Here is a 16,046-nt window from a genome sequence, read left to right as displayed (position 1 = left end):
TAACGTTTAAAAAAATTATTTGAACCCGCCCTGCCTGTATAAGAGCTCCCTCGTCCTGCCCTGTTAATTTATCTGCCCTTCTTCGCCTTCGCTCATGCCCTTCCTTATTGACAGAATTTATTACCAATTAAATATTTGCTGTACAAAACTGGCCAAGTTTTCAATCCATTATTTTCCTATGTAGAAAATACTACACATACTCGCATCACGATTTATGCATAAAATATATGACTCAACTTTTAGTAAAGGTAACAATTTTCCCTAGACTTGGTGCAAGAATTTTTTTAAAACAAATTTGGGTGCAACATCTCCAAGTAATCTATCGTTATACTGACATATATCTTCGTTTAACCATCCAAAAGATTTTGACCAACAAAAGGGCTCAAAGAAAGGGAGAACATGAAAAAAGGGGAAACTTTTAATGACGAGGGGAATAAGGCTAACCGATCACAATTTCTTCCTTAGATCAACCAACAAATTGTCATTAAGAAACTAGTAATACAAACTTGATGTAGCACAGACAATACCACTGTCATCCTGATAAAAAGGAACTAGTACCATACAACTACAGTTCAACAATGTGCATTAGACAATAAGAAAAGAAGGTGGAAATTTCACCGAAGATTCCATTATTTGTCCCAACAAAGATTGTACTTTGAAGTAATACAACAACAAAAAATAGAAGTAAAGAATGAAAGCTTTCCAGCACCCTTTTCCATTTTCCAGCAAATGCTTAATAATATCAGCTGTGGTTCAGTGTATCGAGTTCAGTGAGAATTAGTGGTGAGGAACAACAATAATTACATGGTGTGTTATCCACAACTATGGCAATGTCACAAAGGTGACTCCTTCCATTGTAGTCTGTTAAGGCCGTCCACTATCGCCTTGCGAAATGCACCATTGTGGAGAAGGAAAGACGATACATGCCCTCCTCTAACCCATCTAACTTCTGAGCCAGGCCAAGCTTTTTCAAGCTCTAGCACTGAGTGCCTTGGAATATAGCCATCATCCTGAAAAAGGAACGGTTCATGAGATTCCTTGTGTGGTTACGAACCCTAAATCAAGAGATTAAATGAGAGCTATGCACTATATTTTGATAAAGCAATGAACTTTTGCATGCATTGCCCCCGTATATAAATGTTCACTGGATGTACAAACGAATTCCACCATAGGTTCATATCCATGAGATAACTGTCATATGTTTTTTCTTTTCAACTATCATAAAGCTATGTAATCAGCTCCACATTACCTCAAAGTTTCCTTCCTAAGTATGGTGGTTATCATGTAAAGCTTTTTCCAGACAAGGTAATGCAAAGCACCTATGATCCCAGTGTTCAATGAAAAGTTTACATGTTTGTTCTTCCGTCGGAGCCATTTATGTGATTAAGGTCACAATACAAAATTAGACTGGAGTGCTAAAGAGACACTTTTCATCTTTGAAGGCACGGCTCATTCGATAGAAGAAGGCAGTTCTAGACCTGTGACCTCATACCCTCAACTTCAAAATGAAGCTCAATGTGCTTTCCCAAGACTGCACCAGTGCACAACACCACAAAATCAAATGGTTGTGGAGTCCAAGCTCAAATTGCTCGCATAGATAGTGGTTTAATGCCAAAGCCGACAAGGTAACTCGGGAAGGAGCCACATGAGATGGAAGTTTCAACTTTTACATATGGTTCCATAAAAAGGAAGAATCTACCCGCTGAGCTCTTATAAAAGCACCACGATTCACCTTTTCAGCCATCTTAGACTCTATCATTATCATAGGGGTATTTCAAGGCAAAAAAAAAATGATCAAGATGACATACTAGGCTTAGCACTTTTACATTCAGAAAAGTCCTTCTCTAGCCTGATAAGGTTTAGATCAAACTGCTGAACAAAAAATTATACTACTGGAAAGCAACTCTGCCCCACCGCTCACGCAGACGAAACAATCTGCTAATATTTCAGCTACTAAATAAGATTAGTTTGGTCACCGACAAGACTATGGTGGTTACCGACATGACAAAGAAGTATTAAGGAGGAATGTGAGAATAGACATTTGATAGGCAGGAATAAACATGCATGACATGGAATACACATTAATCGGAGTCAGAAGGAGCACCCAAAATACTCCAGGCCCTCCTCTAAGTAAACCATAGTACCATACCATGCAAAGAGTGAGATCTAGCACTTACTGTGGCAGCAACAAATATTACAGCATTGGGATTTTTTGGGATTGGAAAGCGTGTAACATCTGTGAGAGACAACACATTTCGCATCCGTTCTCTCACATCCTCAAGAGTCATAGCAGCCTCCTGCACAGCAAGATCATCTCTCAGTGCCTCCCATGCAGTGGCATGCTTTAACACCCCTTCACAAAATGCCACAACAGCAGAATGCGGAGAGAGAAAAGGCAGTGTAGCAATAGGTGTGGGGTGCAATGATCCAACCATAGCAGCATGTACTCCTCCTAAATATCATCAAAGAAAAACAAATTTTGACAGAAGGAATATTTCCTTGTAAAGATTTTAATTTTATGCATGTTCGGTTTAATATGTACTAGGTAATATATTCATGTGCACAATGGTTGGACACACATGTTGGTATCCTTTTGCAATCTCCTTTATTTCAGATAAGAGTATACATCTAAAAGTAGTGGGAACCTAATATCTAACTTTAAGGAACCGATGAGGAAAAAAAGTTACACACCTTTGTAGTTGATAATTAACAGGTCATACAGCATAATATTGAATTATCCAGGAAAAACTCTTCCTGCAGTGACTGCATAGCCCATTCTACTCATCTCCTCAACAACAAATCTCTATACCAGCTTCAGTTTACCATGTGACTCTAAATTTTTTCCCAACATACCCAGTTTTAGACTTTCTTGAATAGGATCAGTTTCAACTGTTTGAAAGCATCGCATATACTTACGCATGAATAGCACTCTTTGGCACTAGATGCACAACGTAAAACTCAATCCACTAAAGATCTTTCTTATCTATTTCGCACACCATCACTCACATAAAACCAAAATACTCCCTCTGTCCCAATTTATGTGGCACACTTTCTTTTTTAGCTTGTCCCAAAAAGAATATCACCTTTCTGTATTTAGAAATAATTTAACTTTAAAACTCCCCCTTTACCCTTAATAAAATAGATTTACAGCTACACAAATATCTAAAGCTTGTTTTGAACCACAAGTTTCAAAAATCTTCCTTTCTTTCATAAACTCCGTGCCTAGTCAAATGGTGCCACATAAATCGGGACGGAGGGAGTAATATTTTTCAAACTGGATCAACAAATCAAACTAGGTTGACTTGTTCAAAGGACGAAATAATACATTCATCTTTAAATGCATAAAAAGATGGTGACTTGGCTTTTACTAATCATAAAAACTAGAGTTCAGTGGAGGCTTATGCCTTACCCATGCTAAGTCCACATATACCCATCTTTCCGAAACCCTCTTCATAGTCCAACCAATGTAAAAGGCTTCGGGCTTCTTCAATGGTGGCTCGTCCTAATAGCAGCAGGTCACTAACACATAAGAGCTTTGACCCACGCTGCAGCAACGGACGTCTTTCTCCATAGAAAGGGCTACAGAACATGGACGGGCCATTAAAATAACAGGAAATGTATACTCAAAGAACCAAAAAAAAAAAAAAAAACAAAGACATTTCTCTGTGGAATTAATTGTTACCTCTCAAGCACCATAGTTGCTATATTTTCCTTCAGCAATGGACCGCCAAGACGCAATCTTCGCTCAAAAGTATGATCTCCAGTACCTGCAGATGGGAAACTAAAAAAATAAGAACACAACAGAGTATAGGCGGAGTTGGTCAGGAGAATGATATTATCAGCAATGCGTTTACTATAGTCCTGGATATCTAAGACAAACCAAAAATACTTTGGTCATTTCTTCTCTTTTTCTTTTTTATATTGAATAATTTTTGCATAGTTTGTGATTCACCTTGGCAGCAGCTATAGCTTCTATTTGAAATGCATCCAACCAGTAGATGATAAAGAAAGGAATATTTCATCTTGGCAGCAGCTATAGCTTCTATTTGAAATGCATCCAACCAGTAGATGATAAAGAAAGGAATATTACTACATTCTAGTAGGACTATATTATGACAAAGAAAAGGATAAAAATAATTTCTTTAATAGAAATTGCTTCGTGGGAAAGCTATGTTAAGTTTTGCCTCGTCACTCAAGGGTTTGTTGAAATCTTAACAGATGGCAGTTCCTGTATCTGTACAGAAAGCTGGTATTGTTTACCAAATTAATAGGAGTTGACTAAAGGATGATACAATATAACTGAGCTTTATACATACAGGTTGACCCCTTTCTCCCACTACAAGACACAAGATTCATGTTTCTTTGTTTTTTGTTTTGAAATTATAAGTCAGGTCTCTTATACAGCGAAAAAGGTCATCTTTGGGCTCAATGATTGAAATTCTGAATATTCCTACTATGAGGTATCTATTACAAATTCACAATTGTTTGTAGGGTAGCCTGAAGGACTAGGCTAGACCCACACATGCCAAATAGTGAGGAATTTTTCCATTTGTTTCATAATTTCAGTTTGAGAGATAAGTGTTATATGTAATAAGACCATAAACCTCTCGATCAAACATCTTTTCTCTATGGACCTCAAATACAATAAGTCATGCGAAGATTAATCACTTTCTCAGTAGCTCTAGGACAACAACAACAACATACCCCGTGTAATCCCACAAGTGGGGTTTGGGAAGGGTAGGATGTACGCAGACCTTACCTCTACCTTTGTGGGGCAAAGAGGTTGTTTCCAAAAGACCCTCGGCTCGAAAGGAAAGAAAATTAAAGAAAAGAAAGGAAAATAAAGGAACAGGACCTCGACGCAGACACAGAATATGACAGCAAAAGAACAAGTTACAAAGCAAAAGCGCAATAGATAGTGACACACATCGAAGAACAGACAACTACACAATTACTAAATAATAATACTGACAAGAATATGCGTAGAGGTGGCTATGTGCGACATCACTCGACTACCTACTACCCTTCTACCCTAATCCTCGACCTCCACACTTTCCTATCTAGGGTCGTGTCCTCGGTAAGACGAAGTTGTGCCATATCCTACCTAATCACCTCCACTAGTTCTTCTTCGGCCTACTTCTACCTCTCCTAACTCCTGCGATAGCCAACCTCTCACACCTCCTTACAGGCGCATCCTCACACCTCCCCTTGTTTTTTTTTTTTTTTTTTTTTTTTTGAGAAGGTAACATATCCTCACACCTCCTCTTCATATGCCCAAATCATCTCAGTCTCGCTTCCCTCAGTAGATCTAGGACCGGGACTACACTTTACTTCTTTGGTTTTTTTACATCCTTTTCCTCATCTCATGTTAGATGACATGCTTTAAAACCCATTTGGCAGAATTTCTAGGAAAAAGAATAACGCTCAATTCTCCAGTAAAATACTACCCGTTTTTTAAAGGATTGCAACCCAAAGGTGCCGAGATAGTTTTATTAATTTGGTGAACACAAACAAAAACTTCACAGATGGACCACATGATACATGTACAAACAACTTAAACATGTAAGAGAAAGTTGTGTTACTAATGAACCATAAAGGAGACAAATGGAGGACGAGTCAGGTTCAAGGAGATTACTCAACCTGACTTGAGGAAGAGAATCAGGACCTATTTGGAAATTTGAACTCAACAGTATCATTAAGAAAATTTAGCATGAAACTAGAGGCAGAAAATTTAGATATGACAGTGTTGTGGTTATAAGCCAGGCGTGATCTACTGAAGTCTAAACAGGTACTGCATCTTTTCTTCCCCTTTATGAGAAAGGTAAACTTTATAGTTAAGAGTACCAAGAAGCTACAAAAGAGTATGTCAGGGAAAGAAGAAGAGGACTTCCTTCCATAGATTAAACAGGGTACTGTATCATGATCCTCAATGACCATGGTCACCAGCTCTTGATCTTTCTTATGCCAACTCGCAATATGTACAGCTTCCGCTCAAAAGTAGACCATCGAGACGGAAGGTGACAACTATTACAATGGCAGTTTTCTTGTCATCCATGAGCAGATGAACTTAATGCAAGCAACATTCTCTCAAAATTTTGATGTCTAAACACCGGGATTGAAAAGAGAATAAGAAAAGGTAAGAATTTATCAAGTTAAGACCAGCTTGAAGTTTATGAACATCACCACGTCATGACGTCATCCCCACAAACATTACATGTTTTAACGTGACGTCATCCTCATTTAAATAGCACAAGCCGATAGAAATTAAAATCAAACTGCTCCTACTCTTTGGGTATCAATCTACTACAGAAACCAACTCCAAAGATCAAATCTCAAAATATGCAACTAGATAAGTCTTTTTTGATAAAGTATGCAACTAGATTAGTCTATCACAAAGAATATATCAAATAACCAATCAAATTGGCCTCAGTCCCAAATTAGTTGGCGTTCAGTACAGTAAGAATATAAACAACAGCAACATACCCAATGTTGTCCCACAAGTGGGGTTTGGCGAAGGTAGAGTGTACGCATACCTTACCCCTACCTTGAGAGGTAGAGAGGTTGTTTCTGATAGACCCTGAAGCTCAAGTAAAAGCTTATCAAAGAAGTTCGAAAAAAGAAAAAAGAAAAAACAGCGCGAGAGCAGAAGCCATATGACAAAACACTAAAGGAAGCATGCCAGGCCATTCTTAAAAAGGAATAGTAACTGCAACAAAATAATATGATAATGGAAGTACAAGAAATATTAATTAGTAACAGAAATCGAATTACAAGAAACTGCAAGAGTAATACTGTGAGTACTAGCATATAAGGATAAGCGAGACAACACTCAGCTACCAAACTAACCTTCTACCCTAATCCGTATCCTCCATAACCTCCTATCTAAGGTCATGTCCTCAGTCATCAAAGATATGTACAAACAACAAAATAGAAACTAAAATCAGGTCATCCCGTCACCACGGCATCCCGTCAAATATTACATCTTTTACCTTGAATATACATTACAAGACACTGAAACACCCAGCTTTCCTCATATAAACTGCAAACTAGTTAGCATTCAGTACAGTAAGAATATAACACAATAAAATCCAAAAAGATGTACAGACAACAACATAGCTAGTCTAATTGCACAAGTGGAGTCTGGGAAGGGTAGAGTGTACGCAGACCTTACCCCTACCTGGTGGGGTAGAGAGACTGTTTCCGAAAGACCATCGGCTCAAGAAACTCATCTCAAAGCATTTTTAAAAGGATATAATACAGAAGTAAAGCATACCTAGCAAATAATAAGGAAATCATTACATAGAAACTAAAATCAGGGAATAGCATAATATTACCAGCAAGATGCAGCACACAAGCCATCTTATGAGTTGGAGTGTATTTGGGTGCAAGGAAAGCAACCCTTGCAATGCGACTCTCAGGTGGCAATGCACTAAGCAACTGTTCATCACAAGTAGTCTTAAAAACCCCTTCTCTCAAAGTAGCTGATTGTGATTCCCAAACAGTTTTCCAAACAGGTTGTACCAATGTAGGAGGCCAATTCTGTCCTTCCAATTGCTTAATCATTCTCTCTAAAAGCAACAGCTTTGTACCTCCCCATCCTCTTGAAAAAAATGGTGGGCTTAGTTTTGTTCTGTGAACAAATGCACCATATACATGGTCCAATATATAATGCAGCATTCCAACATTCACTGTCACCATCTTTTTTTTTTTTTTTCCTTTTCCAACCAAGAATAAAAAATTCACAAATTTTATGTCAATCTGAGATAAACCCAGATCAGAAAACACAGTTTATACAATTTTTGTATCGAATTATATGTTTACTGTGCAAGAATTAAAATCCCCAGTAGCCCTTTATTCAAATTAGATCCAAACTCCACGAAAAAAATATAATTTCACCTAAAAAGAAGAAAATTCATAGGTGAAAAGTCAAAAGAAAGAACCATTGAACAAATGAACATTGCACTATAAAAAATATTAAAAAAATAAAAATAAAGAAGAAAAAGAGTTTTGGGATGTTGGGCAGAGAAAGAAAAAGAAAAACTATGGGCGAAGGAGAAACCGGCGAGACTGTGAAGAAATTAAGTTTTATTATAATGTAACTGAAGAAGGCCCCATTATAGAGGATCCCATAACTTTTTTTCAATTTTGCACTTTTAGTCTTTCAGATATGATTGATTATGCTTTTGGTCCTTGATAAATTTTTATATTAAGTATATTCAATTTTCATTAATTAATAAATAGGAAAAATAATATCCTATGTCTATTTGAAGAAAATATTTATCCGTAATGGCCCATATTTATAATATTATCCAAAATGGGCTTTTTATACATTATTATACACTTTTATTCAAGATTAATACATTGTTTATAGTAAGTGTATAATATTGTATAATTAAACACTGCTGCTGCTGCAAAAAAAAAAAAAAAAAAAAAAAGACTATACGGATGTAAATTAAAAGTGTGGTTATGTGGATGTAATATTTATGTTGGATTGTATAATATTGAAATTATCCCAATAAATATGTATGTATATTATTTATTTATTTACAAATTTCATGAATTAAATAAATTATTACACCCTCCATCCCAATTCATGTAACACTCTTTCCTCTTTGGTCATATGTCTATGTATATATTTCATATTTATAAATTTTCATTAATTTAATAAATTATTACTTCTCCGTCCCAATTTATATGACACTCTTTCCTTTTTGGCCAATCCCAAAGTGAATGATACTTTTCTATGTTTGGTAACAATTTAACTTTAAACTTCACATTTACTCTTAATAAAATGTTTTCTAGCACTCAAATGCCTATGGCTTATTTTGGACCACAAATTTCAAAAAAATTCCTTTCAATTTTAAATTGGGCAAAGTCAACCCTCACATAAATTGGGTCAGAGAAGTACGTATTAAATTATTTAATTATTCGATATGTTATGTTAAATACATAAAATTACTCTATATTCAAGCACAATAAAGTTTTAAGTAATCCAAATATCACATATTCTTACATAAAGGATAAAAATAATCCCCTGTCTCAATTTACGTGACACTTTTTATTTATCGAGAGTCAATCTGATTAATCTTAAAAATTAAATCGGATTAGATCACCTCAATATTTTAAGATTAAAATTTAGATATTAAAAACTACTATATGAAAGTACTCCAAGTTGTAATTTTTCTCATATCAATATGATAAAAAGATACTCCCTCCGTTTCAATTTATGTGAACCCATTTGACTGGGTACGGAGTTTAAGAAAGAAGATGAGACTTTTAAATTTGTGGTCCTAAATGAGTCACATATATTTTGTGTGGCTATAAATCATTGCATAAAGGTAAAGTGTTTCCAAATATTAAAAAAGGTCATTCTTTTTTACACGGACTAATAAGGAAATAGATTCACATAAATTGAAATAAAGGGAGTATAATTTAAAATATTGATCAAAATTCCAATAATTTAAATCTCAAAAAGCAAAAAATGTCACATAAATTCAAATAGAGAAAACACATAATTTCATTAATTAAAATTTATCATGCTAAATTAACTATTCCACCCATAAAAAGTAAAATCAAAATAACTCAGGAACTAAAAGTGCAATTATCCTTTTTCTTCCTTGGTTTGTGGAGTGATGGGGACTATGGGCCTATGAAAGAAAGTAGTGGATAAGATCTGAGCTCTTAACAACCCCAAATAATTATTTTTTATTGAAATTGATATCGCATGGTTAAAATAATGATTAAGTACGATTCCCAACCTTATAGACACGATTAATTGCGTACTGGGTTGGTGATTAGTGGAATGATTCTTGATTAGAAAATTTTTAATATTATGCCTCACACAACACAACTGATATTAGTTGTGTGAGACTCCATTTTGTGAGACAAAACAAATGAACATAAAGTTGTGGACCCATTAGTGTAAGATGTGGGTACATTTTTTTGTCTTACAAAAAGGTGTCTCACACAACTAATGTCAGTTATGTGAGACACATAGAAAAACTTTTTTGATTGGTGCAACTCATCATTTGTGTGCGAAACACAAAAGCCTTTATGTTGGAAATTGAATTCGGGTCACCCATGTGGGTCAATTTGGATCCATGTCTTAATATATAAATATATATGACTTATGTATTTATTAGAATATTAATAGAAAATAAAAGAGAAGAGTCACCAATATTGGAAAATTTTATGAATAGTTGTGTCACTTAAAAAAGTACTGATAAATAGATTTCTATTAGAAAAAACCTTACTTAATTCTACAGATTTCTCTTTCTCTTACGATTCTCTCTTTCCAACTTCGACAAAGGAAAACTCTCTCTTCATTGGTGAAGAACCTTCGTGGAATCGTTGTTTGTTGGATCAATTAATTCTATAACTCAGGTACGACTTTAGACTGTGAACTTTATAATATAATTCATGTTTTATACATGTGATTATGCTGTCGACTAGTGAAACTAATATATGGATCTTGGGAGAACTATGTATTCTACGTTGGATTAATTTTCCTTCATTGGCGTTATAGCCAGGTTTTATTTGTTTCCTGATCTGTGAAGAATGTCGTATCAATTAATATGAATTGTTCTAGAAACACTAGTATCCCATAATTATGAGAGTAGCAAGCAGATTATTTCTTTCGCATCCTTGTGAGTTGTGAAGGCTCTGGTTGTATCATGGTTAAGGATAGAACTATTTCCTTGGCTTTAGAGATAGAAATTAAAAGAGAAAAGATCCAAGGACTTAAGGTCCCATGCTCCTTCTCTTCAAAAGGAATTTGTTTTTCTCTTTGGAATTAAGAGATGGACTTGGCCTCACTTCTAGATGTTGAGAAATCAATCGATCAATAAAAAACTTAAGTTTATGGCAAAATCTATAGAGGATCAAATGCTGACAGGAAAGCATCGGAGGCATAAAAGGCCCACGTTGATCACATTCTTTGTTCTTCCTATTTTTTTGTTTTAATTTAGCACTTGGATGCTTCTTCATGAAATGAATGTCATGGGCTTACGTTCCTAAGAATTAGTTTTTCTTAACAGTAGTTTAGATTACATTCTTTGTTCTTCCTATTTTTTTGTTTTAATTTAGCACTTGGATGCTTCTTCATGAAATGAATGTCATGGGCTTACGTTCCTAAGAATTAGTTTTTCTTAACAGTAGTTTAGATTACATTCTTTGCTCTTCCTATTTTTTTGTTTTAATTTAGCACTTGGATGCTTCTTCATGAAATGAATGTCATGGGCTTACGTTCCTAAGAATTAGTTTTTCTTAACAGTAGATTAAAATCTAAATTAGTCTACTATTATGTTTCAAATAATAGAGAATGAATTAGAAGTGATATGACTTCCTAAGTCTTTCTCCATATGAGTATCTTTTTACTCATTGAATTTTCAAAAAGAGTATATAAAAATATTAATGTCCAATAGTCACTGTGAATAAATTTTTTCTTCTACAGACCTCGGGTAATGGCTCATTTTTTAAGACTTGGTAAATCAAAAACCAGATGATACCATGATGATTTCATATTGAAATTTATCAAATTTTCGGAATGATTTGGTGGCATTAGAACATGGTTAAGTCTCCTGTAATGCTCAGGTTCTTTAATTATTCTTTCGTAAGGCATTATGAATCATATTGTGATAAAGAAAAGATAATATTAGTTATTATCATTCTATAATTAAGCAAAAGGAAATAGTTAGACACTTTGCGTTCTAACACAAGAATATCTTACCTTTTTTTTTGTTAGTGTGACAATTATTCGGAAGACACACTCAATTCTCCCATTGTGATAATGGGCATAAACATGAGAAAGTTATAAGGCAAAAAGAAATATTGTGATACAATAGCGGAATCGAAAAGACAAGAAAATAACAAAGGAAAAGAAAATGGATAGATAGATTGACACAAAAGAAGACACAATTAAGCAATCAAAGCTCTAAACTAGCCAAGACCTCTTAATTGCATACAACTAAACACTTAATCTCTTAGATGACCTCAAGGGACTTTTAATCCCAAGCAACCAATCCTCTCAACAAGTTCTCAATCAAATGCTTAAGCAAGCTCTCAACACTCAAAGTGTCTTCAATGTCAATAATCATAAAAAGTCTAAGTAATGAAATGTTTAGTCTACTACTTATCACCCAGGAAAACAAGGAAGAAACTCGTATTGGCTAATACATTATACGCCCTTAATGGTAAAGAACTTTGTTTGGTTGGTCTTTCCTTGAAATGAAACTCGAAATGTGGCTGGTAATGTACTCTTTGTCATGCTTAAACCCTCATCAATTTTCTCCATCCTCCCGCACAATCGTCAATACTTGGAATTTTGAAAACCTCGTTGCAATGCTTGAAGCTAAAGCTTGGCTCAGTGAAGGCCTTGATGCAACTTGGGTTGTGTATCATTCTCCATTCTTTTTTTGGAAAAGAATTCGTCCTCAAATTTAGAGGTCACCATCATCCACGTCCATGTGAGGGATCACACATCGAAGGTGTTATGGACTTGATAATCCGAAGGAAGATCATCTTGTATGGATTGTCATTGGTCGCTAAGCACCCCCTGTTGGATAAATCTCTCTAGGCATCAACTTGGTCTTCTTTTTGTTGGGAAACCTTCTTTGCGAAAATGTACCCTAAATCCAATCGGGTTCACAGTACAACTCTCTTTGTGGCCTTTTGTTGCTCTTTGGTAGTCTCTTGATTCTTCTTCTCAAGGTGAAGTCTCGCACTTCTCATCTGCGGCTCTTCACGGCCTCGCTTTTGTTGCCATCTAAACTCGAAACAACATCTTGAGACAAAGGGATTAGATCTGGGGTTGGTGGATTAAAAACCATAAACAACCTCGAAATGGGAACACGATAGTACTATGAATGACTCTGTTGTGTACGATTCAACTGAACGTTGACCTCAAGATGCTAGTTTTCCCTTAACCGCGACCTAAGCATAGAACCCAAAAGTCTGTTCGCACAACACCTCGGTTTAGCCGACCGGTTTGTGGGTGACAAGAGTGAGAAACAACAATTTGGTCACCTGATCGTCCCCCACCAGGTTCACTTCCAAAAAGTGACTGTGAACTTGGAAGTCTCTATCACTCACTATAGTTTTGGGAATACCATGCAACTTTACTACATGTTCAACAAAAAATGATGCAACATAAGATGCTTCATCAATCTTATAACATACAATGAAATGAGCCATTTTTGAAAAACAATCAACAATAACAAAGATACTATCTTTATCCCTTTTGGTCCTTGGCAAGCCCAATATAAAATCTATCGAAATATCAAGCCAAGGTCTTTGAGGGGTGGAGAGGGGTATACAATCCATGAGGAAGGAGTCTAGACTTAGCACCACGACACTCAATGCATTGATCATAATTTTAGCAACATCTCGACGCATATTAGGCCAATAAAATTGTTCCTTAAGAATTCCCAAGGTATAATCAATACCAAAATGCCCCATTAATCCCCCATTGTGGGCTTCCCTCACAAATAGTTCCCTCCAATAGCTCATGGGCACACATAGTCGCTTGTTCTTGAACAAGAAACCATAAAATTTTGAATAGGGAGTAGAAGACCTATCCCTAATCCATCTTTCCCATTCCCATTCCTCGTAATCTTGAAAGATTTTTGCAAAAAACGGGGTCCTCGGGATACAATGTCTTCAAGCTTTCAAAACCCATCAATATGGAAGACAAAGTATTTATCAAAACATGCTCTATAGACAAGGAATCCGCCACTACATTGTCTTTCCCCTTTTTATATTGGATTATGATGAAGTTTCAAGAATTCAACCCATTTGGCAAGCCGCTTGCTCGACTTGCCTTGAGCCTTAAGATGTTTCGGACTCGTCGGTCTAATAACAAACTTTGAGCCACAAGTAGTGTTGTCCAATTACCAAAGCCTAACTGCAAATCATATTCAAGATCATAGGTGGATAATTCAACGTTTATTAAAAATTCAACATCACACCCTTAAGCTTTTCACCAAAGTATAAGAATGGGTTTTTGGTCTTGCAACACGCACCAATACCTACTTTACTAGCATCGACATTAAATTTCAAAGATTTGTCCAAAATCGGGTAATTACAACAACGGTGTATGGAGTCAATCATTTGTTTCAAAGTTTCAAAAGCTCTTTAAGCGACCTCACCCCAAGAAAAAGGCTTATCCTTTCGATCACCTCGGTCAAAAGGAGCGCATACGGCATTAAATTCTTTAACAAACCGTTCATAACCAGGCCCAAACTATCTTGTCACATTACCAATGGGTTTTTTGAGTTTTCCCAAATTTTAAACGGGGTTCCCCATTTTGGATTCATCAACCTCAACACCCCTTAAATTCACAACAAACCCCAAGAAAACAACTTCATCAACACAAAAAGAGCGTTTAGCTACATTAGAATAAAGTTATTCTTATCTAAGCACTTCAAACACATATTTCAAATGATCAACATTCTCATCCATGGTTCTACTATACACCAATATATCATCAAAGTAAACAATCACGAATTTTTCAATAAAAGGTTTCATCACGTGATTCATTAAACGCAAAAGTATAGAGAAAAAGGGACCAAACCCATCCCCAAACCATTCAAAAGACCAAATTTGTTCTTAAATGCCGTTTTCCACTCATCTATGGGTTTCTTCCGGATTTGATGGTATCCGCTTCTAAGATTTATCTTCGAAAGTATGCATGGATCAATTCAGCAAGCATGCCATCAAGACGAGGGATGGGATAACGATACTTTATCGTTATTTTATATGGCTCAAAATCGACAAAACGCGCCATGTTCCATTTTTCGGGCACCAATACCGCACGAAGGACTCATTTTTTCCACAACCCCTTTTCAAAGAATCATCCATTTGTTTTTTAAGTTCGGTATTACCCGGGTTTATTCTATAAAGGTTTGTTTCGAAACAGACCCGGGATAAATTAAATGATTTAGATTGTTGACCCCATAAGTTTGTAAAACCCAACTTATAACCCCTTTTTTGCTTATTTTAGGTTTGGGTATAACCAAAAGGCTTAAAATAAGCCACAAAATGTTTAAAGTCACCCAAAAATGAAAAAATCCAATTTTTTTTGAGGCTAAAATTTCCACCAATAAAATTATTTTGATCCCTTATATTTTATTCTAATTCACACTCCCCTTTCACCTAAAGCCCAAAAGTACTATCTCTTCCTTTTTTCATTTTTCTACAAACAACAAAAACTCTCACCAAAGCCCAAAAAATATGATTTTTTCCTCTTCTGTCATCTTCTACGAATCCTCGTTTCCCCCATTTTTCATCTAGGAAGTTTTTCTCCATTATTTCGAAGTTTGTCAAAAATTTTCCGGTGAGTTATCAAAAAAATTTGTAAAGATTTTTACTCGTTTGTGTCCGCGTTTTACATGTTCTAATCTCGGGTTTTCTTAATTTTGTAAAACTAATTTTTTCAAGTATTTGTTAAGATTCGAGCGAATATTCGAGCATTATCCTCGCCCACCCACCCGCTTAAGCTATAGAATTGATCAATATCCTTATTAAGTTCTTCGATTTCCCAATTTTGGTTCTTTTTTTTTTTTTTTTTTTTTTTTTTTTTTTTTTTGTTCTCAATGATCTTCAAGTTTTGAGGGAAAATCCATAAAAAAAGAAACCTATTTGATTTTTAAAAACATTAATTAAAGAGTTCAAAATATATGTTTTCACGACCCAAATCACGGATCAGGGCCCCCCACACTAACCCTCCCCCCGGGCGAACCCCGATAACTACCTTAATTGATATAACACGGGAAAAATACTTTATTATAAGAAATTTCCAAAACCGTCTAGACTAAAGAGTTCTGGTTTACAATTTAAAGAAATACCAAAATCGGGAAAGATTTTTTAAGGGAAAAAAAGTAAATCTAAAGGATCTTGCAAAACCCAAACGTCTTTGACGAAGTCGAAACCCGGGGGAGACTCCCCATCACCTCGAAAAAAACTCTACACCTGATGAGGACAAAAGTAAAAAGAACAACACAGGGCCGAGGTACAGGGACAAGGTTGCACGCATATAAAAACAACCAACA

General features: G+C 35.6%; 1 protein-coding gene across 2 annotated transcripts; it reads right to left on the bottom strand.

Moving 5' to 3' along the window:
* Positions 1-434: 434 nt before the first annotated feature.
* On the bottom strand, positions 435-8,059 carry LOC132051464 (uncharacterized). Of its 2 annotated transcripts, XM_059442540.1 has the most exons (6): positions 7,335-8,059; positions 3,683-3,767; positions 3,410-3,579; positions 2,178-2,452; positions 842-1,010; positions 435-811 (listed from the first exon to the last, which is right to left on the bottom strand). In XM_059442540.1, exons 1-6 carry the CDS (start codon positions 7,696-7,698, stop codon positions 801-803), a joined length of 1,074 nt encoding a protein of 357 aa, XP_059298523.1. In that variant the 5' UTR covers positions 7,699-8,059; the 3' UTR covers positions 435-800. The 2 variants fall into 2 exon arrangements, with proteins under 2 accessions (XP_059298523.1, XP_059298524.1); XM_059442541.1 differs by having other exon boundaries at positions 435-1,010; positions 7,335-8,058.
* Positions 8,060-16,046: the final 7,987 nt, after the last annotated feature.

Source organism: Lycium ferocissimum, chromosome 4 (assembly GCF_029784015.1).
Source record: "Lycium ferocissimum isolate CSIRO_LF1 chromosome 4, AGI_CSIRO_Lferr_CH_V1, whole genome shotgun sequence".
In the NCBI taxonomy this organism is placed as follows: domain Eukaryota; kingdom Viridiplantae; phylum Streptophyta; class Magnoliopsida; order Solanales; family Solanaceae; genus Lycium; species Lycium ferocissimum.
This window is presented reverse-complemented; position numbering and strand designations above follow the sequence as displayed.

Excerpts from the sequence above, each read along its gene's own strand:
- LOC132051464 (XM_059442540.1), bottom strand. The coding sequence starts at position 7,698 with ATGGTGACAGTGAATGTTGGAATGCTGCATTATATATTGGACCATGTA. Across the intron at positions 3,768-7,334 it reads TTGTGTGCTGCATCTTGCTG|GTACTGGAGATCATACTTTT; the intron begins GTAATATTATGC and ends TCCCATCTGCAG. Across the intron at positions 1,011-2,177 it reads TAATATTTGTTGCTGCCACA|GATGATGGCTATATTCCAAG; the intron begins GTAAGTGCTAGA and ends TTCCTTTTTCAG.